Source organism: Bactrocera neohumeralis, chromosome 2, assembly GCF_024586455.1.
Source record: "Bactrocera neohumeralis isolate Rockhampton chromosome 2, APGP_CSIRO_Bneo_wtdbg2-racon-allhic-juicebox.fasta_v2, whole genome shotgun sequence".
Taxonomy (NCBI): domain Eukaryota; kingdom Metazoa; phylum Arthropoda; class Insecta; order Diptera; family Tephritidae; genus Bactrocera; species Bactrocera neohumeralis.
Window position 1 is genome coordinate 60,832,914 of NC_065919.1, and position 24,045 is coordinate 60,856,958.

The 24,045-nt window shown below is 33.5% G+C and overlaps 1 protein-coding gene across 2 annotated transcripts in view; it reads right to left on the reverse strand.

Annotated features, from left to right (window-relative positions):
* LOC126751364 (dual specificity protein phosphatase 15) overlaps positions 1-24,045 on the reverse strand; it is a 52,485-nt gene that overhangs the window by 8,726 nt on the left and 19,714 nt on the right. For both annotated transcript variants that reach the window (XM_050461574.1, XM_050461583.1), the window contains exon 3: positions 19,952-20,176. In XM_050461574.1, the coding sequence (XP_050317531.1) occupies positions 19,952-20,176 (225 nt within the window). The remainder of the gene's footprint in view (positions 1-19,951; positions 20,177-24,045) is intronic.

Consider the following 24,045-nt stretch of genomic DNA (forward strand, 5'->3'; position numbering starts at 1 on the left):
AAAGTCAGTAGTTTCAATTAGTTAGCTTCGAAATTCCACACCTTCGAGAGCAGTGAACACAGAAACAAACTGGTATAAAATATGATTAGTAGTTTATATTAGTTAACTTTGAAATTCCAAACTTTTCAGAGTAGTGAACTTAATAAACTGGTATAAATGTAATAAAATGGTATAATCAAAAGTTTAAACTGTTTATATAATCTTTGCCGTAAATTTGAGAGTACCGAATCGAACAAACAATTGGTATAAACTTATTAATTGGCATAACAAAGTACTAATTTGATTTGCCAACCTGTCAGAATAGTGAATTGACTGGTATAGATAAATTACAGTGGTAGTTATAACCAAATTAAGACAGTGCAGTAATAATTATATAAATAACAAGTTAAATTGAATATATTTCCAACAACTGTCACTATATTTTGTGTGGAGATGTAAAGCTTTTTAGCTTTTTGGACTTATTTTTAAATTTACTGTAGAAGGCGCGAGTGTTCAGTTTTTATGCTTTTCGGAAAAAAATTTACATTACATGGCGCTGGGTTCTGTTTATCACGTTTTTTAAGATGTTCGATGAAAAATTATTACTTATAATTTTTTAAGCATGAGTTAACTATTTTGTATGGCTAGTTCAAGTTAAAACTTTTGTTAGAAGATATTATAGTTATATTATTTATATTTAAAAACTGGTATAAAACAGGCGGCCGTACAATGGGAAACATTCTTTGACTAGTTTGTTATATTGCTTGCATGGCTTTTCTACAAATTCACAAACATGAGCTGTCTGCCAGCTATGGCTCATAAGTACTTTATATTCGTACCTAATTCCCACCTTTGAGTGGCGAGTCTACGATTTTTAGCATTATGTGAAAAATAGCCGAAAAAGCTAAACGTTTTTGGGAGTGCACTTAAAATGCTGTAAGGGGTGTGTCAAGCAGCCAGCTTGCCATTAATGACACACACACATGTAGCAAGAACAACAAAAACAAGAGTTAATCAAATCGAGGGCTATGCCTGATTGTCTTTCTAACAAACTAACTGTGCGTCCAACTTCCTTGCAACATTAAATAACTGCCACACTGTCTGCCTGACGCTAATATAGACATGTCTACACACACTTATATTTGTGTATGTCTGTCGTAATATGGCGGTAATAACATGGCTGACTCATAATGTTTGCCAGAGCATTCAACTTGAGTAGAAATAGCCTTAAAAGTAAACACAATTGTTTGGCTAAATCTATGCGCTATTGTTGTGGTTGTTGTTGATAGTATTGCAGACAGTATACTCATGCTATTCGCTAAGTGTACATATGCGCGTACTTGAGCTTAGTGGTGTGAGCTATTAGGCAATACGCAATTATGATTTTATGTATATTCGCCTTATACAAAATGATGGCGCGTCTGGGTAAGCGGAAATTAGACGGTCAAAAAACAAGTACAACGGTAAATTTAAGAATTTCAGTTAAAAAACAGGGTGCTTTGAAACATAAATATGTGTTTTAACAGTAATTTATGTGACTGAACGCAGCTACTTGAAGCTTATCTCAGCTTAAACTACGATTTCGGCTAATTTTCCACTTTGTCAGCGTATAAAAATGCCGGTGAGTCGGCAAAGCAGCTAGCTGGTTCGCATTAATTACCTTGATGACGTGGAAAAATGCGCTTTCACACGCTTGCGGCTACCGTTTTTGTCGTTGGTTCGCATTTTCGTGCGAACTAATTGTGATTGTTATTGGCGAAAATAAGCATTACTGATACAATAAAAATAAATTACGAATAATAGCGCATAAAACAATACTTGACTAAGCCGGCAAGTAATTACGAAGCGATGATTAAGCGCCGTCCAAAGAAGCACAGGCTGAATGGCGACTGTAAAAGGAAGTGTGTTGGTGCGCATGCGTGACTCGTACACGATCTTTTGCTTACTCACACGCAAATACAGAATACTTTCAGTATGAATGAATGAATATGGGCTGGCGACAACGCATCGGAAGTAAATATTGAACAAATTGCTTACATTTACATACATACATACGTATGTAGATTACTATATTCGTAGCACGCTTTTACTCATTATGAATGCTGATGAATAATATAGCAACGCGTCTAGCGCGCAATTAGTGGGTGACAGCGCGCTGTTCATCGCAATGGAATGTCAGCTATTCACGCGCTAATATTGTCACTAGTTGAGCTGCAAGTTGCCGCCAAATGTCGCACGCATCACGCTGCCCAAAACGCGCAATGACGCAAGGTCTGCCAGCTGTCTGGCTGATTGACCGCCAGTTTGCGGCAGCTAATGCACCAACAGCCGCGCGTCGATGACGTGTTGCGTTGTCATCACTTACATGGTCGGCGCTGTTGCATCTTACTCGGAAACGTGCTACACTTGCGAGTTCGTGAAAATTCTTAGAGTTTTATGCTTACAGCTCATCTCGAATGGTTTGATTTGTGCGCTTATTCTTAATTGAACGTGATGATTAAGAATATTTTGGGGATGACTCTTAGCGCAAGCGACACACATACATATGTATGTACATACATAAACGCTTGTCACTTGCAGCTGCAACATATCAAAAATACGATTTCATGCAAGTGTGTGTTTGTGGGATTATCAGGCGATGAGCTGGCTGCGCGATATGCATTTAAAAATACATACATACTTATATGCCACATATCTGTAAGATTAAGTAGTCAGCTTTGTGCTGCTTTGTTGTTGGCTATTGGCGCGCGCATTCAGCAGGTCGCCGTTAATTTGACCGACTGACGCATAAAGGCAACAAGCAGCAGCTGGTGACGCGGCGTCATGTGCGCCAGACAGGCATGACGCAGACACGCACTTTCAGATGCTACTATTTTGTTAACACGACTTTTTGTTCTCATTACATACACACACATGCACATACGTGCGCGCATTTTATGGCTTTGTGCTGTCTGCCGTGTGCCGACTCAGCCGAAATGTCCTTCAGATTTACGCGTTACTGTAAATACTTGTGTATATAAATAATATATGTAAATGCGCGTCGCTTCCTCGTACTATAACCGGTGGCACGCTGATATTTAATTGAAAAAAAAAAACAGTATATTTGTTTATTCTGTAATTCTTGCTACGTGATCTTAAAATTCAAGTCTCATTTGATTTTTGTTTTTTAGATTTTTTTGTTGATATTTTGCGCTGCCGTTTGTGACGCTGACTCATGCGCAGTTTGCCTTAATTGTTCTTTATACTTAATTTATAGCGACTTTTCGTAAGCGCACTTCTCCTTCCCTTGTTCTGCGCTCTTTCACAATAAACCCCATTCATGTCAAAATACAAAAAAAAATAAAAAATAAAAAGAGTTGACAAGCTGTAGTAAGTAGTTGACTCAAAGGCACTCACGCGCCGCTGTGATTTACTTTTAACCCGTGAGTAAGAGCCGTGCTACCATACTGCCGTAAACATACACCTTCGCTTTTTTAACTTCAAATTCTTACTACTATTTTGTTTATTTCCCATCTTTCTTATTATTTATGCATTATTGTATGTCTTCTTTTCCGCTGGCTTTGCATAAGTCATGGTCAAAACGCGTTTTCGCCAACAACTCACACAGTTTTTGGCACTGATGCTATATCTCACACTACGTTTTTGCTGTTTTGTGTGCGAGACAGATGCAAAGTGGCAGTAAAAATGGAAAGGTAAGCAACGGCAAAGCGCAAAAACAGTAAAAGTCAGCAGCGCGGAGGGAACATAAATAAAATCATAAGAATAACAATGATGCAATGAGCAGCTTGTAGCAGGTGGCAGCAAGCCATACATACAAACATACACACACATAGTATGTGTTATATATAAATATATATTTATGCATGCTGTTAGGTAAAGCGCAGAGTGTGTGAACGGACGCTAAAGTGTTGGCCAACAGCAGGTAAATTTACACCGTTCGCAACAAGAGCGGACTTAAAGACAAAACCAATAGCAAAAACTATACAAATGAATTTACAGTAAGGTGAGTAATGAGTAGTAGGGTATGAAGAAACTAATATTTTGTTGTGATGACGAATGACAGTGGGGTGGAATGTATTGATGTTCGAGGAAAAAATTTAAAATTTTAGAACTAAAAATAACACAGAAAAAAATTTAAAATAAAAATATTAAATAATAAAATTAAAAAAAAAAATATTTAAAAAATATATAAAATAAAATAAAGCAAACAACATAAAATAATAAAAACACATATGTATATACATATATAATAAAAATAAATTATTGATCTTCTAAACAAATAAATTAAAAATTTAAAAACAAAACAAAATAAAAAAATTTGAAGAATTAATAAAAATATATAATAATAAATAAAAGAAAAATATGTAAAAAATAACAAAAATAGAGCTATAAAATAAAATAGAGCAAAAAAACATAATACATAAAACATATACATATGTATGTATGCATGAAAAAAATAAACAAAAAAGAAATAAAAAATATATAAATTAAAGGAAACTATACAAAATAAAATATAAAAAGCAACAACAATAATAAAATAAAAATTAATAAAAAAAAATGTTTGAAGAAACCTATTATTTGTTATGACGACAAATAGTCATGAATAGCTAGAATATGCCAATATTATTAAATGAAATGAAAAAATTAAATAAAAAAAATTATAACTTTAAATTTATTTTATTGTTTATTGTTAAAATTTATATTTACGAAATAATTTAGAGTTTTATATGTATAAAATATAGTTTCTAAGTGGTCGTAAAAGTACTTTTAGTTATAAATAAAGCTCGTGCCAAGTCTTTTTTACTGATAAATAAATTTCGAAACGATTTTTGACGACACTTACTCAGCTTAGGCAAGAAAAGTTTAAAAATTCTGAATTATTAATACATCTTCAGGCGATTTGAATAAAATTAAAAGATTGTAGTATATTTCTAGGCGCGCACAGACTTCTATAAAACAATAAAGGTCCTGATATTTTTATAATTTATATGCAATAAGTGCAGCAAATTATGAAATGTACATAAATATACAGAACTCAACTTACTTTTCGACGCATTATTGCAGCAATTTTGAATTAAAAGTATATTTTTAGGCAGCTTAGCGGTTGCAAATAAGAAATTTGTACATATTAAATTTTAGTTTAATATTTTTCCAAATTTTTCCACTGTGCGACTTCCTTTAGGCGAGTCATTGGACAGCACTAAGGTTGCTATTACTGCCACTCAAACGCATACATACAATTTATTTACTTGTGTAGATATGTATGTTAATGTATTACTGTTCATTATAAGTATACGCTTACAGTCAACTGTGCACTTATGCGTTAGAGCTTAGTAATAGGTTTGAATGATAAGTGACATTCGATAAATCAAGCAAATCAAACAAAAGCCAAATCGAAAAACAAAACAAAAATACACAATAAAAGCGTACAGAAATAAAGTAAACAGTAAATTAAACGTAATTATTGCAAATGATTCATGCAAAACTGTTGAGGCCGCCCCGACGCCGCAAAAGTTCAAGTGCGTGCCGCCTTAAACGAACTCGACACTTAAACTACACTTGAGTGAGCTGAACTCAAAGCAAGCAATCAACAGTAATGCGAAAATACAATAAAGTATAGCAGCGTTGTTAAGAGTAGTATTGCGCGCAAGCGCAGCCTACAGCCTTCGTGCAGTACAGCAAGGCGGTGAAGGCGGTCTAACAACAATTTTGCTGCTTTGTCATACAAACAGCAATTGCTACACAGCCGCAAACATAATGCACTGGCAATCGATGGCAAATGATTTTCGGTTAATATTAGAAAAAAAGCGCGAAAATTTTCCTTTGACGCGTTGACAGCGTTGCCGCGTCATTTGACCTTCAACTTGCGCAGTCAAGCAGCTGATTGGCGCATTTGCGCTGAAATCAAGTCATGTTGAGTGGCATGCATGCGAAGCCCAACAATTAAAAGAACCCAAAAAAATATTATTTTTTATAAAAAAAGGCACACAAAATGTATTTTTGCCGAGTTTGACGACTCATCGTCGTCGCGGCCGTGCTTTCAAGTGCAGTAATTAGACAAACAATCAAATAACATTTCAATGCAAATCGCAAAGGGAAGTTCATTAAGTTTTAATTTAAAATTCTTTTTTCATATAAAGTACGCGCAGTGTTAAAAGTAATTGAAAAATGTATAATAAAAACAAAACGCAAAATAAAATCAACCTTCACTTTCTTATACGGCGCAAAGATTTTTTTGGCGCTGCCGATGATTCATCGGCAATCGCACACCTTTACAGGGAGCGCCTGCGCGCACGCTACCGAAACGCTGACAAACACGCGGACGCACACACACACACACCGATGTAGGTATATTTGCGCTGGTGATTTACTTCGGCCGTATGACTGACTGCCTGACAGCTTGATCATTTGCACGCTTCAATGGCTGCATGGATTCCCGTGCGTTGTCAACAGCAACATCAGCCAATCGCAATAACAACAACAATAATAATAATAAAGCGTTGTGATCTCATGCAAATGTAAACAAAAACGGCGTATTATACAAATTCGCTATAAAATTTAATGAATCTCGTGTGCCACCCTTCCATTTAACCAGCGTGTGTCGCCTACCGCGCTCCCCCTATTCAGATGAGTGTCCATGTTTGGGCTGTTTGTCTCTTTACCGCGAAGCGCTGGATGATTTCAACGCCAGTGATTTATATGCAAACAACATACATACACGTATGTACATACATATGTGCAAGCATCGCGCTGCTGGAATTTTTACAAGCTTACTCCACGCCACATACTCGTCACTTTCTTGTGAACATTTATTTATGACTTATAAGAAATTGTTTATATTTTAAATTGCTGAAGCATGAGTCTGCTTACCGATTGATATGTTTGCGCATTCTCATAACTATATATACATATATAAGTATGTGGTTGCAGAAGTAAGTCATCAGCGCGGATAACCAGCAGCGCTGACCAAAGGCCGCACACGCACACATACATGCATGTGAGTCTGCCTTGGCTCATAATAATATATATGTATTTATATATAGCTTATAAATTCCTTTGATCACACACACAGCACCTCAATATCAGACACATTTCGTTGTTTTCTTTAAATTTTCTGGGTTTTCGACACCCACCAAAAGCGCTTATTTTTAGCGCGATGACAAATGCGTGGAAATATTAAAATATTTACATGCACACACACACACACACAGCCATGCATTGTCTGTGGCACTTATTAATAACTGTGCACACGTCCTCAAAACATCCGCATTGCGAATATTTGGCATATTTTTCGACTCTAATTGTCCAATCATTGCCTGCATTGCGTTGATTTGCTCATTACAGCGATTAGTAATTATAAATAGCTAATCTTTGGTGACAAAACTAGCACTACAACAACAATAACAACAACATTGTGGCGTAAAGTAGTCATAGATTGTCGATAAGTGCTTTTATTTGCTGAAAACACTTTGTAGCTGTCGTGATTAGAGTTGCACCCAGCACCTCGGAAAATAATTCGCTCTCAAATAGAAGAAAATACAATAACAACAACACAACTATGTATATTCACTGGCGTAAATGGCGCAGAGCGTCGAGAGTCGCACTTCTATTTGCAATATGTTATTATTGTTTTTTTATCTAATCAGCTCACTAAGGTGATAATTAACACCTCGGCTGTCATTAGATTACATTTGTATTTGAGAAAGGTCTACGTCGGCGGTGTTAATTTGCGTAAACAGTAATATATGTATGTATGCACATTCTAGTGTTTTTGTTGTTTTTTTTTGTGGCTAAAAAAAAGCCAAAGCGCAGGTTTTATCAAATATTTTTTCTAATAGTTTACGGCACTTAAAATCTTTAAGTTTAAGGCAAATATTGTGACAAGCTTTAAGGATTGCTTGGTGAAAAAGAAATATTTTAATTTTTTTATTAAAAGAAATTTTTTTATTTACTTATTTTTTATTTATTTATTTTAAATTTTTTACTAAAAGAAATTTTTTTATTTATTTTAATTTTTTTTATTAAAATTACTGTTTATTTATTTTATTCTTTTGTATTAAAAATACTTATAAAATTTCAAAAACTGAAATCTTATGGCGAATAAAAACAATGTTTATAGAAACATTTTTTAATTCGATTTGTTTCTAATTCATATTTATCATTGATTACTGAGCGTAAGCGCAGTTTACAACCAGAAAATTTTCTATATGCAAGCATTTACAACCTAGTTTACTTTTATTTGTCCTATAAATCCTTCATTTTGTGAATATATTTTAAAAATAATTACTAAATATCCTCTTCAGACTGTTAAATTCCCAAAAATACTTTCGTTGCCTACATTTAGGCTAAAAACTAATTGCAGCAATTTTTATCAGGAAAAAAACTTTAAAGATATATACAATTTCTTTGCTTCCTAGTGCACATATGGCTGGCTGAATTTTACTTTATTTGTAGACATTTTGTTTCTCTTTCTTATCAATTTCATCATAGCAATGTTTTATTTTTACTATCTGCGCCGACTCTATTAAATATTTGCATTTCTTTTTAATACAATTGCACTAAATATCATCATACATACATATGTAAGTATGTTCTTCGTGACAACTTGTCATCTTATCGTGCAACTATAAGCGAGAAAGACAGTTTTGAAAACTGCGTCTCCGGTTTTCTAAGAAAAATTGTACGCAACTTGTTCGTAGTAAATATGTATATCTAAGAATAAGAAAGTAAACTTTTTTGTTTTTTTGTTTAGCAACTCAAACAATGTACTAGGTTGTTAGAAATATAAGTTTCTAAAAAGTATATATTTTTACTTTTTTACTCTTAAATAAGATTAATTTGTATAATGATTTAAGAGCTCAAAAATATTAGCAGAAATATACATGGTTATATATTTTATTTATCTAATGCTATATGTGCGCATGTTAAAAATGTCAAGCTTCTTTGTTAAGTCAAAATTTTTAGAAATTGTTTTAACCTTTTTTGATTTTATTCTCTTGAGCAATGTTTTTGAAAAAGATAAGGTTTAAGCGAAAATATAATCAGCACATTGATTAGTTACGACAAATTCATTATTTTACAATTATGCTTTTGATAAAAATTAAATTTTAGAAATTTCGAAAAACTTGCATGCGATAAATTTTATTGCTAATTTTCAAAAATTGTTGCCAATGCATTTCTATTATGAAAATATAGTCTATACAACTGTAATATTTTAAACATAATTTTAAGATCTTGTCTTCATTTTGAATGAAATTTGCCTAATTTTTTCGCATGCGAGACATTTTGTTTTTCTTTCTGTTAATTTTAAAATTTTGGTTTTTATATCTTTTAGTGATTCTAATTAAATTTCATAAAACTTTCGTATTTTTTCGCATGCGAGAATTTTTTTCGCAAAGTAGATTTTGAAAATAATATTTTTAAAAACAAGCTCTTTTTTGTTTGTTTTTTTTTTCTCTGTTAAATTTCAAAATTAGATTTTTGTAACTTTCTGAATAAATTGTATGCAATTTTCAAATTTTTCGCATGCGAATTTTTTTGCAAATTTTCAAAAAGTAATTTTGTGCTTTTTACTGTTTGAAAAGCATATTTTTTAAAAACAATTTTTTACTCAAACATTTTGTATTTTTTTTGCATGCAACTTATTTACTAATTCTTTTAAAGCATTTCTTCTGTACCAAACTCTATTTACTATTTTTTCTTTCTGAACTTATATCACCATTGCTTCATAACAACTCGTGACACGTGCCTCTCAAAAATTTATAGATCTCACTGCATCATTTAGTAGAATTTTTGTGTCAGCGGGTCAAGAAAAAATGAAAAATGGAAAAAACGAGCGCTAATGCATTGTTAATTTAAAAATGTGTAAAAAGCCAGAAATAAAATCGTGAAATAGACGTAAGATAACTATCAATAAAGAGCGAGGGAAAGAGCATAAAAGAGGGAGGGAACTGGTGAGACCTAAGTTACCTATCAGCAACAACAAGAAAGTAGTAATTACAGCAAGAAGAATTAGTGAGCTCTGCTGAAGCTGATTCATTCAGGAAACTCACGAAAGTTCAGGCCCTTAGCTGGAGAAATTTTTGGGGTCAAGTGCCAGATATTCTATAAAAACTATAATTAGATTATTTACGCTTGGAATTTGGAGAAGAAAATAAGAAAAAGGTAACAAAAATATAAATACATATATATGTATATGTATATATAAAATTATTGTTATTATTTCCTTTTGATGAATGGCGAATTAACTGCCCAAACTCGCTGCGGCGGAAGCAGGTGGGCAACGCCAAGCCAAACATGGAAGACAACTACTATCTACATACATATGTACATATTTATTTGTAGAAAATAGCAGAGTAAGCCAGAAACGAGAATGGGAAGTGTACACAGTATACAAAAATACAGCAATAGAAATCCATCGTGGTGGCCCATAGCATTAGGTTGTATGAAGGGCAGCCGGGCGGTTCAGCTAATTCTAGCGTGAAGAACGTGCGTAATGACACATTTGGTTTGTTTGGCGAGTCTATGTTTGTATGCTTGTAGTTATGCGCAGACTAATGAATGGATAGTGGAAATAAATCTGTTTTCACACTAGAGCTTACTGATAGCCATATGTAAAATTTGTATATGAATGGAAAAATGTAAAGAAATCAATGAAGCGCTAAATTAATGAATGGACAGACGACACTTGAAAGTAAAAAATCAATAGAAAATGAAATAAGTAATAATAAACAAATCAAATACAAAAACACGCACACACAAACGTTGAACGAAAGGATGACTATGGGTAATTGCATTTGTGCTGACAAACAATGAGCCGAAGCTTAAATGGATTTTTAATTGCTTATTTGCATAAATTTTTGGTCGAACACAAGAAGAGTGGAAATTTGCGTAATGAAAAAAATACAAAAATACAAATGATTAGTATTAAAAAATTATTAGAAATATGTATGTACATACATACATATTAAATATGTAAGATAAGCTTAACTTTTTTTTTGTAATATAAAAAATATTGCTGGAGTACGGAAAATATAAAGTTATATAATAAAAAATTTTATTCTGAAATCGAATTCGAAAAACGCGTATATTAAGGAAAATTTTAAAAGTTTTTTTAATTATTATTTATTATTTTGTCAAAACTAAATTAAACAAATAATTAATTTTATACCAAGCATTCAGTTAGGTGGATAAAGATGTGCGTCTCGAAACAATATTGAGAAGAGTTGAAAATCTTGAGTTGAAGAAAATTTTTTTTGAAAATTGCAAAAATAATCAAATATTAATTGAATAAGTAGCACATTGCATATTAAGTATTTTGATAAAAAAAATTAATTCTATATACAATAAATATTTTCAATTCAAATTAAAAAAAATCCATTTCAAAAGTTATAATTTCAATTTTAAACAAATTTATGAACTAAAATTATCCGAAATAAAATAAATATTTTCAACATAAATTTAAAAAAATAAAAAAAATTTCAATTTGCCAATATTGTAAATTAAATTCTAATCAAATTTATAAATTAAAATAGTTTCGAAATATAAATTAGTAAATTTTAAAGAGTTAAAAGAATTATTTTTTTAATTTTAAAACCTAAAATTAATAGAAAATATCAATAATGTATACATTAGCGGATGTTAAAATTTAAAACTAATAATGAATATATCAGTTATTACTAAAATTTGCAGATTTAAAAATTATATTTTCATAAATTAATAGAGACATTTAAAAAATCATAGATTGGCTGATATTAACTATTTTAATTTTTTTATTTTATTTTTAATTCTTATATTTTTTTACTAAATTTAAAACTTTTGTAAAATACTTTTTTTTAATTTTTATTAAAGTTTATTTATAAAAAAATAAAATTTTTGTAAAATAAAATATTTTGTTTTATTAAATAAAAATTAGAAAAAAAACATAAAAAATCAATTTGCAAATATTTAAATTTAAAATTTATTATTGTTATTAGACCATTAATCAAGTTTTCAAAATTAAAAATTAAAGTTTAAATTAAAATCATAACTGGGCGGAATTTAAATAGTATTAAATTAAGACAAAAATATTGGCAAACATTAAAATTCGAAAATTTAAAAAAATCTAAAATTAGCAATATTAAAGTTTTCAAAAATAAAATCTAAATTTTAAGCTCAAAACAAATAGAAACTCGTAAATTATTATTATGAAAAATTAAAATAAATTTATAAAAAATATTAGCAAACCTTAAAATCGAAAGTGAAAAAAGTCATAAATTTGCAAATTTTAAAAATTGAAAACCTTGCAAATTAATCCAAAAGGTAAACAAACAATTCTGTGTAACCTAAATTTTATACATTCCTCATTAACATTTTGATTTCAGTACATTTTCTGCCAATCCTCATATTTTTCGCATGCAAATTTTCAGCTATTTATGGTTTACTAAAATAGTTTAATTATTATAATACAAGAATTGTACGTTTTTTTCATAATTAATGCCTCCAGTGCATGAATGAATTCGGCATGCGCAATGAGTGAAAATCCATAAAAAAATAATACTACAGAAAGTCGCAAAAAAGAAATTATAATGATAATCACAATAATACAGACTGTAGCCATAAGCGTCAGAACACACACGCACACATGCATCTGCGCTTAAGCACACAGGCATTAGCGTAACAGCACACAAACGCGCACCAAAGTGCCACGAAAATAAACACAACGCTATATAAATATCATACGTAAGTACTTGTATGTGTTCATGCTTATGTGTGTGTGTGTATGCAAACATTTATATTTACTCGCACAGCGATTGCTTCAGAAATTTCATGGCATAAAAATGAAATGGATGATGAGTCATCGTCAGTCGACAGCCGCAAACCACCAACCTACCAACCAGCCCGCCAGCCAGTGAGCGCGCTAGCAGCCAGCGCGCTGTTTTCTTTTTGTGTTTAGCGCGCATACATGTACATACATATGTATGTGTATGTTGGTGTATTTGCAGGCAGGGAAGTCGCCGTCAGTCAGCTAGTCATCCATTGCTTTTGTTGATTCTTTACTTATGATCGCTGTTGTTGTTGTTGTCAAATTGTTATTGTGTTGCTTGATTATTGTGAGCTGTTGCTTCACCGGCAGCAGGCCACGCCGGGGCCGGGTATGAGTGAGTAGAGAGCGAAATTTCGCTTGCACACTCGAATCTCCTAGATAACATTGCACAGGCAAATATGTATGTATGTACATATATATGTGTGTGTGCTTGTATATGTATGCATAGCTGTAGCGCCGCCATTCAAGTGTGTCTGTGTATTTATGGGCATATTTGCCAGATATTGCCGTGTATTGTTAGCATTTAAAAATTCTATTGTCGTTGTTTCTTGGTGTGGTTGTTGTTGTAGTTTTAGTTTGTACTTAAAAGGCACGACAAATACCAGGAAGAGTGCGGTGAAGAAGCAAAACAACAGCAGCTGAAAAGTGTAGCATTAGACACCTATACTCAGCTATGTATGTATGTGAATGTGTGTATGAACGGGCTGACGTTCAATGTGTTTGTGTGCTGCTCAGGGGGGTTTGGCGGCTATGGGCAGTGGAAAGGTACTACTTACTCACTCGTCGTAGATTATTGCAGACTTGTAAAGTGAAGTGTGCGCGCATATTAAGGCAACTGTGGGGTGATAATGGGCTGTGTGTGCTCTGGGTGGTGGGTTGGTGGGATGCAGTAAGGTCGCTCGGCCGGTAGGTTGGTAGGCTGGCAGTGAATGTATTTTTAATGGTTTCGTGCCGTGTGCGAATTTGACGAAAAAAAATACTTTTCGAGAGCTTTTGTTGTCATCATTACTTGCATGTATGCGTGTATATATTATATACATTACAGTGTATATGTATATTGCTCTCATTTCATAAATATATTTATTACATAAATACATAAACATATTTATTTTCTATATTTATTGTATTTTTGTAATATTTTTTTTATTTTTATCAACTTCTTTTATGTTGAGTTATTGGGTTTTGAAAAAAATATTGACAAATACAAGTACTATGTACATACATACATATGTACTTACATATGTATATACTTGTAGGTATGTATGTACATTAAGGCTGTAAGTGCCTTCATATTTTGCTTGCAAATTCAATTTCATTAAAACTATATTATATATTGTGGAAACGAATAGCGTAATTGTGGTCAATGAGTCTGAAGTTCGTAGTAAAATTGTATACAAAATGTGTTGCAGCATTGAAAGGAAAGATTCTGTGGAAATCTTTATTTTTCATGCTACTTTCTGATACAAAATAATCATTGAATTTCCTAATAATATAGTTGAACTTTCATAACTCGAACTTCTATAACTCGCAGTTCTCCATAACTCAAACTCTAGAATTTGCAATAGAAGTCAAATGTCATACAAATTTCCTTAAATAACTTGAAATCTCTGTAACACGAAGCTTTTTTGTGGATTATGTTGATTTCATTTGGGGAAGCTCTACATATATTATATTATTTATTTAAAAGATATAGCGATTATATGCCTTACACCTCATTAAACTTTATCTAATGTAAAATAACCTCAGAAAGCAGCGAAAGACATAGTGAATCGTCATAACTGTATGTCATACCCATCCATGTAAGATTTTATTTTTATTAAGATGTGTGAATACATACATACATAAGTATGTACATTGTCACACAAAAATTAAACTCTGAGTTTGAGGTTATGTAAAGGTTTAACCAAGGCTAGTTCAAACTAAAAAAAATTTTCTTTGAAATCTTACTTATCTCAACATGAACAAAAATGACTGAAATCGATTTCCTTTGAAACCTTATTTTTGATACCCCATACCTCTCAAAATTGTCAACAATGACTAAATCCCAAATTTACCCGCTCGAAATAGCCACATTGCATGTGCTCAATAAATAGTTAATTACGAAAATTTCCCTATAAATTCGAATTTTTATTGTATTTTCGTACGCATTAGAAATATTAGACGAACGGTAACGGTATAATTAGAAAAGGACACGCAAAACAAGGATCAAAGACAAAAAACGCACGCAACCCTAGCATGGAAACACTAGCGCTAACGGATATTCCAGAGCCACGCACCTGCCATTAGCAGCTGGCTAATGGGAAAATTCGGTAATAATCGTTAGAAAAAAACAGGTACAAATAGCCACTTACGGCATTGAATACGAGCAGTTATTACGGCAAATGGATAGGCAGGTTGTTTACATTAAGCGCAAACAATTACGTAAGAGTAACAATTTCCTAAACAAATTTTAGAAAGTCTCCTGGATATGACTTCAAAGAAAATAAATTCCATTTTCCAACGACAACAGCCTAAAAGTCGAATGCACATAACTGTAAATTTAAACTATGCAAGAAATCGCTAAATGCTGATGCAAATTGTAAAACCGCTAAGCAAATAAAAAAAAAAAACAAAAACAAAAAAAACATGCATGGGAAACTACACAAACTGCAGGAAGTGGAAGCGGCGGTTTGGAGAGGTGTGGAGAAATAGCAAAAGGCCGCGTGTCAACAATTTGGCCCCAAGGTAGTTCTATTTAGCTGCAAACAGTCGCGCGGTGTCCCGCCAAAAGGCAAAATTAATGTATATGAGTGCCACATTTCAATATACATATGTATGTATGTACATATGAGTGTGTGCTTGTGTGACTGTCGTGTGTGTAGTGCTAAGAGCGTGGAAAGAATGTCCACCGTCCTTCGGCTGTTTCTCAGCACACGTCCGAAAATAGATCAATGCCCGCGGCAGGAAGGCGAAGGTAGTGGAGGTGAGCGCACATATTTTCACATATACAAACATACTATATACATATATACAAACATATATACATACATAAGTATATGTATATACATACATACCTACATTTGTATGTCTGCCTGCCAGCTTGGGTTGCGGTGGAGCTTAGGATTTGCCTTAAGGCAGCCGCTACCAAATAAATACACAAACATGACGCCGCCATTAGAAGGTGGGGTGGTGTAGGAGTGCACCAGCCGTGGTAACGGTTAAATGTACGACGCAATAAAGCGCAAATAAACCAAAATCGATGACAGCCGCAAGGCAAACGAGAAGCGACAAGCCACAATGAAGGTGCTGAGCAGTTGTTGTCGTTGTTGTCGACAAAGAAATATAAGAAAATAATAATATGACGGAAGGGTGCCACACCGGTGGGTGGGGGTGGTGTGTGGCGGCTTTTTGTGCCACATTTGCCTTTGTAAGGTGATGACTCATCGACAATGCGCGCCATCCTCATCATTAGCTGCTGCTGTTGATGCAGCAATAACACCACCAAACAAGAGCAACACATGCTGAGCAACAAAAATAATGCCACCACCACCACCAGCAATGAGCGCAGCACAGAAGTGTTCGTGTATGTATGTATGCAAGTGCTTAAGGCTACAGACGTGTTCATGGCAGCTGTTGTGACAAGCACAACAACTACAACAGTGCGCAAAGGAATGAAAACAGTAGCAGTTGCGGCGTTGTTTGTTATTTTTGGATTTTGTAAGCAGTGAGAGTGTGTGTTGGCGCTGTTGTTGCTTTACGCACACAGCAAAACACTTCCTACTCACTTGCCTGCTGGGAAAAGCAGCGCTTGTGAACCAGTGAAGTTCAGGTGTAAGCGCGGCAAAAAGGATTGCATAGAAGTTGTTGAAACCCACAAAAAATTTTTTTGTGTTTATATAAGGGATTTCAGAAAATCTATTAATAATTTCGGGACCGTATGTTTAGTAGCTTAATAAACAAATATACTACTAAAAATATCAAGATGTAAGCAAGAACTGTTTTTCATATATGACAGCTGTCAAAAAATGACTTCAAAAGTTGAAAGTGATTACAAAAATGTGAATTTTGAAAATCATTTAAAATTTTAGGCGCCTGTTTGCTCACTTTCATGGAATGTTGAATATGCTTTCCATTCCCCAACTGATCGTCGAACTTCCGTCAACTATGTTTATTAGGCAACTTGTTCCTACAGGGTATTCCTTCTGCTCACTTCAGCAGTGCGTGCGTGCTTTCCTCATGACAAACGCATGTGCCCGCGAGGACAAAAGTGTGTGCGTGACGTAAAACGTTACGTTGCAGGCACAAAAAGCAACAAATACTTACAACAATAAAAAAAACAACTAAAACATACAAAAATCGAAAAAGTTATAAGGCAAACACAAATGCGTTGAAATAGAACAGCAACAACCCCTCAGATCGATTTTGCTGCGTGAGTGCGCTGGCACACGAAGAAAACTGAGGATGACTAATCAGTGAGAGCTCGATATAAACAAATAAACAGTTTCTAAAGGAAGTGCACTCCTGAGCGCAGAAGTGAGGAAAGGTGTAGAGGGTAGAATACCAAACTACTGCTTCGTGAAGGGTACAAAAATGCGAATGGGTGGATGGGTGGTGGTTATATGTATAAGTCTTTATAAGTGAACCGGAAGAACGCTTGTGGTTACTGTTGATTGCGCAGCTAACGGGATGTCTCGTAGCAGGCGCTTCGCTTGTGATGCGTCATGCATCAGCCGTTGAAGGGCGGAAGAGTAACCAACCACAGCACAAGGCGCTACCTACCACAGTGGAAATGTCAGACAGCACGTCAGCCAGCAGCAGGAGTAAATGCAAAAAGAAAGCAATAATAATAATAACAACAACAACAATAAAATTGCAGTAGCGCCAAACGGTTGGCAGACACGCTTGCCGGCAACAGTCACCAAATCAACAGCAATGAAATAATACACGCAACAAAACCGTTTCGAGCCAACTATTGACCACACTCTGCCGCCTTTTTGGCTGCCTAAAGTCTCCTGCTTCTTCGGCAATGCCGCAACAACAACGGCCAAACATGCACAGCAATCCAGCAACATCCAACAGGGCTTTCACGTCAACGTCGTTGTAATCGTGTACACAACTTTTCCCAGGCATTCCCTCGCATTGTGTCGCTCGGGCTGTTGGCCTTTTTGCAACAACACCACCAACAACAACGTTTGCGAATGCGCCTGCTGCAGTCTGGAGGGTCGCACGCCCGGCATACACACACGTACAAACAGCCACGTAACTTTGTGCTTATGTAAGTGTCACTAGGAGCCATACTGTCTGTGACGAATGGCGAAGCAAGACACGGCCGACTACAGCAATGCTAACGACAGGCGCTGCGCAGTCTACTCGCGCATATGTATGTGTGTGTGTGTTGGTTGCACGCTTGGACAGTCACTCAAATGGTAGACAGTAGTTGCGTTGTTGTTAGCGCTGCGAATTTTATTGTCGTTTTATACAGGAGCGGCACACAGAAAACAATAACAATAGCCGCACTAACAACAAGAAGAGACAGCAAGTTGCTTGCATCGTAAAATTGAACGTTAATGTTGCTAATTAAATAAAATTGAAGACTTCGCCGCCATGACGACACGCTGACAGCTTTCGACTGCTTAGCAAAACAAAAACGGCCACAAGTGCAGAATGCAACCAACGGCAACTTGTGCCTGCGGCAGCAACGTGAGGGTGCGAGAGGCAAATTCAGCCGATCAGCGGTGAAATATAAGTCTATAGCCAATATTATGAACAATAATTTTCATTGCTATGCAAAAGCCATAAAATCGTGCAACAACAACAAGCGCGTGTAACGGCGAACACGAAAACACTCATGCATTATTATTGAGGAAAATTTTCAAAGCAGCGAAAACTGGCGATTGACGTCAAGCAAGTATAAAAAGCAAACAAAAAGCGAATGTAGTAATTTAAATTTAGCAAAGAAAATTCACTGTTGGCATTATTGGAATATGTTTCCACTTAATCCCATGAGTTGTAGGCACAATGAGTAAGTCTACAAGGTTTTTTTCAGTTTTTTTTTAAATTTATTTCAAATTATTCTTGCAAATGTCAAAGGCGCGTGGTTAGTGACAAATCTCTTTAAGGCTGTGCAAATTTATAATTAAATAAAGGCATTAAAAAAGCATGTACACTAACGAGTTTAGTAAATGAGTAATGCGTGGCTGAGTAAAGGCGAGCATGTGTGCACTTGTGCTTAAAATACTAAGCACAAGCAACATAATAATCTAAATATGCGAAATCCTTATGGACAAGAAGCACATAAATAAAATTAAAATCATAAAATAGAAAAAATATTTTTATAAAAATTAATAAAAATCAATAATAATTAAAAAACAAACACAAAAAATAAATATACACGACACAAATATATATTTTAAGTATACATATATAAAATAACAATAACTAACTAAAAAAATAATATAATATTCGAATACATATAAAAAATAACATAACTTGATAAAAAAAGAAAAACAAAATTAAAAAAATGCTGAAAAAGAGAAAAAAATTAAACAATAATAAAAACTATTATGTGTTTACCAATTTTCAAAAAAAAATGTGGCATAATAAAAATGTTAGAAAATATCAAACTTAATAAAAGAAAAATCAATAATTAAATTAATAAATAATTGTAAAAAAAATTCGCAGTTAAAAATAAAAACAAGAAAAAAAGTTAAAAATATAAAATAAATATAAAACACAATAAATTATTATTAAAATACAGAATATATAGATTTATATGCAAATATAAAAATCACACTAAAAAGGATTTGCATTTGTTCTGCATATTCCAAGTTCAAAAATAATATAGTATAAAAAAATTTGCATCACAAATAAAACATGTTGTGAAAAAAGAAATAGAGAAAATGTAAAAAACAAAATAAATACGTTTTATAAATATAAACATGATTAATTTAATATAATTAAAATAAATAAAATCTACTGTTAAAATTGCGAATTTTCATTAATAAAAAAATAGGGTTTTCCTTGTAGACATAGTTTTCATAATTATATACATTTATATATACATACATATGTATATTTTATTTTTTTGGCTTTTCCTCTTTAACCTAACCTCTACTTCCATTTATACGTGACTCACAAACCCATCGATATTAGGCTTTAAAAATAGCTAGTTAAATGCTTTGTACTCACCAATAAAATCGTAGGCTTCCTGAAAATATTGTTTGATATTTTGATGTGGCGTATCACTGGCAGGTATCTGTTTATATTTAAGTCCCGGCGCTGGACCTGAACTGGGTGCTTGGCAGGTAACATTCAAAACACAATTGGCGCCCACACTACTCGGATCGCTGGCATCTTTGCCGTTGCCCAATAGTAAATGGGGGAAAACTGGTGACGCGGGATGGGTTTCAATATCTGAAAAAAGAGAGAATATGAAAAAAATGTTATTGAAAAGTATTAACAAAAAAATTTGAATTCAATATCTAAGCGAGAATATGAAAAAAAAATTATTTAAATTTATAAAAAACAAAAAAATATATTTTAAAATTCATAAACCTTTTTTTTTGATAAAATTCAGAAATCGAAAATAATAAATTATTAAATGAAAATTATCAAAAAAAAAAATTTAAATGTTAATTAAATTAAAATTAAAATAAAAGCATCATGTGCCAAGATATCAAAATAAATAGAGAACAAGTTGTTTGAAACTAATTTCTATTAAGTACGCGTAATACTTCCCATATAATCTAGTCTGTACATATGTACATACATAAATATCTTTGCGTGTGCAAATTTGCATTTAGCGACGATTACTTAATATTCTACCCTACAAATACGAACTTATTACGACGCAAATGACAAGCTTGTACCATAAAAAAAGTTGAAAATTAAAAAAAATGTAGTGGAAAAATATATTAGTCAACAAAAATGGTGTGCTGATGAGTGATCTTATTACAGAGCAGCTACGATATACTGGCATAGTTAAGTAGGTATGTACATATACATATACTTATGTGTATATAGTATGTGTATCTGAATTTATTTCACATATCAGTGCTCGAATGCGGTTTAAGCCGCACGCGCCCAATTTAGCGCTTTTTAACTCACATGCAAACGTACATATGTACATATTTATATATGCTTATTAATATGATACTCGCATTATAATATTATGCGCTCATCAGCTTATTGGCAAAGCTGCTCCACCTACAAACGAATATTTATATAGAATAAAAATTAAATTTATTTATATACAAATACACACATACATATGTACATACATACATATATATGTAGCTAGGTCGCCTCAGATTCATTCTGAAATTAATTTTTGTTTTGCTTTCGAGCGACTCTCGCTTGGGAAGCTCCAGAAAAAACAGGAAGGCGTAGCAGCCAACTGTGATTCTGATTGTGTACGGCATTATTTTCGGTTATTTTTGGTACACAAAGCAAAAACAAAAGTATATCTACATACTTACATATGTATATGTGTATATAAAATTAAGAAAACAATTACATTATATTTATAAATAAATTTTCATCGCAGCTGTAAATTATGGTCCGTATTACGTTTAACTCAGAAAACTGGCCTCATTTAGGCCCTTAGCTTTTCATTTCGATTTAATTTCTTAAATTTTTTTTTTGCTTCGTGTAAAACGTGCGGTCAATGTATTCGACCGGCAGCGGACAGTGTTGCTCAATTGTAATGATTTCAGCGTCTTTCTTCTTGTTGTAAATTGTGTATTTAGCGCAAATGTGTGCGATCGTTTGTCGAGATCTGTAGATCAAGCGAACAGTTTGTGTTTTTCATGTTGGTTTGCCATTGCTGACGTCGCTTCTGCCCTCGAGGCACGAAAAGTGAAAAAAAACTAAAATAAATGGGTATGAGATAGTCTTCACATGTTTGTAATGTAAGTGTGTGCGCTCGTAAAAATATGTGTAAGCGAGTAGAATCGCTAGAAATGCTCGGTATTTTGAGGGTCTATGGTGAGAACGCACGCCAAGGAGGCCTTAAATTTCCTACGTATGCAGTAAAATTAGACGACAACAATAACTAGAAATCGTAAAATCCGCACATATAGTTTTATTAGTTCCAGTTATTATATTTTTATGCTCGGCTATAGCAGAAATGAATTTTTAAAAATATATTTACGTCGAGTTTTTGTTAAATGTGTGATTCCAAACATTTAAGTTTGCTTTATTTTTAAAAAGTAATTTAATATTTTGGATAAGGAAACTGCGTGTTTCGATTAAAGACTGCTTCGAAAACAAACCTCGTAAATACTTTAAAAATATAGGTTATTTTGGTTCAAACCGAAATGTTTTTTACTAACCGGTTCAGGAATATTAATATTCTAATAAGTTCTTTATAAATATATGCACTTTCTTAGCCACTTTGTAGTCCTAATTTTACTAAAGAGCTGTGGTCTCCGATTTTTAAGGTTCTTCTGAAACGTAATAATTTTTAAGACGAGATTTTACTTGCCAAACAGTTGGTTTTTATTGAGATTTAACCTAAATTATTTTATTTGACTTTTGTTGTTGTTATTGAGATATGGCATCAAATCTTTTATACTGTTTCATAATTGTAAAAGAAGGCACTATTTGTTTAGAATCATAGTCTAAGTAGATAACAGTATATACAAGGTGAAGAAATCCTTGTCCCAAAAATTTACTACAATGTAGTCCAAAGTGTATCTGAAACGCGTCAACAAGCTATATTTAACGTATTCGATTCACCACGTTTCTACTCGCTTATGAAATTCTTAAATATTGCTCTCTTATCAAAAATTTTCACGTGAAAGGAACAGTATATGGCTGGGATTTAGATTAGCATCCCCGGATTTCGGGGATAAAATGGGTGTCACTGGACAGGTGGCGTTCTCCAGATCACGAAAATATATACATTTAGTTGCCGCTGACTTATAGTTTTAAAGATATTTGCATTTAAAGTTGAAAAATTGACAACTTTTACATTGATAATTTGTGTATTGTGAGTAACTTTTTCACTTATATTGTGCACTTTTCACTTACTAACACTTCACTATAACGTTTCGGTATATTCATTTTTTTAATATTTGTTGTAAATAAAGCTTTATTTTAATTATTTTATTTTAGTTACAATTCTCTGCATTTGCACAATAAGAAAAGGGTTGCCATGGTTATTTTTTTTTTTTTTGAAGCGCGGCGCGCTTTGGAGTTTTGATGTACATATGTGCGAAGTGTATATATATGTATGTATGCATTGATGTACATATATGTATGTATATCTATTAATATCCATACAAATTTAATAAATCTGACGGAGGCTCGTTTGGTCGCTGCTTCGCAGTCACCATAACAATAATTATAGTAAAACGAGCCTTTAATGACACACGCATAGCAAGGTTTCGGGGTATGTCTGTATGCATGTATGTATGTTTGTATGTATCTACGCGCGTAACAGAAGCAATTGAAATTTGACGCATATTTACAACTCTACACGCATTGTTGTAATTGCGCTTGTACACCATTTATTATTTCTATTCTCTAAACCATGCTGTTGTGTGTTGTTGCCTTTTCGCCCTGCTCCGTTACACACGTTACACGTTTAGTATGTGTGTGTGTGAGTTTTCTTTGAAAGAAACGCAGTAAAAATACACGCGGCTCGCATGAGTCATGCCAGCGATGCGATCGACCGCACCGTGTGTAATGCAAACACACTACAAAAATACTTCAATATTACAACAACGCGTGCAACAACAACACTTGCGTGCGTATTAAAGGCTTCAACCATGCTACATGCACGGCAAATATACTTACATACAAAGATATGACTGTATTTATAGCCATTATATTTGTACACAACACGCCCCCTCCCAAGCCCACTTCCTCTCTATATTTTCTAATATTTTACGAGAGCGTAGTATATTATGCTTGAAGAATTGTTGTAAATTTTTATTAAGTGCTTTCAATTGAGCCAGCAGCAGCAGCAGCAGCTTTTACCACAAGCAACAACAAAACTATTACAAATACTACACATGTGTATGTATGTATGTATGGGTATCTAAACACAAAATTAATGGCAAAAGTAGTCCGCATACACGCAATAATTGCGGCTGACAGTGGCGTTGAAATTTCGAGCTGATGAGCAGCCAGCCAACATTGCGGTGGCGATGGGGTGAACACACACATGCACACAATTAATGCATGTATGTATGTAGGTATGTTTGTGTGCGTAGTGCGGCGCATCTTTGGGTGGCGTATTTTCAGCCACATTTTCTATATTTTCGCTTGGCATGAAA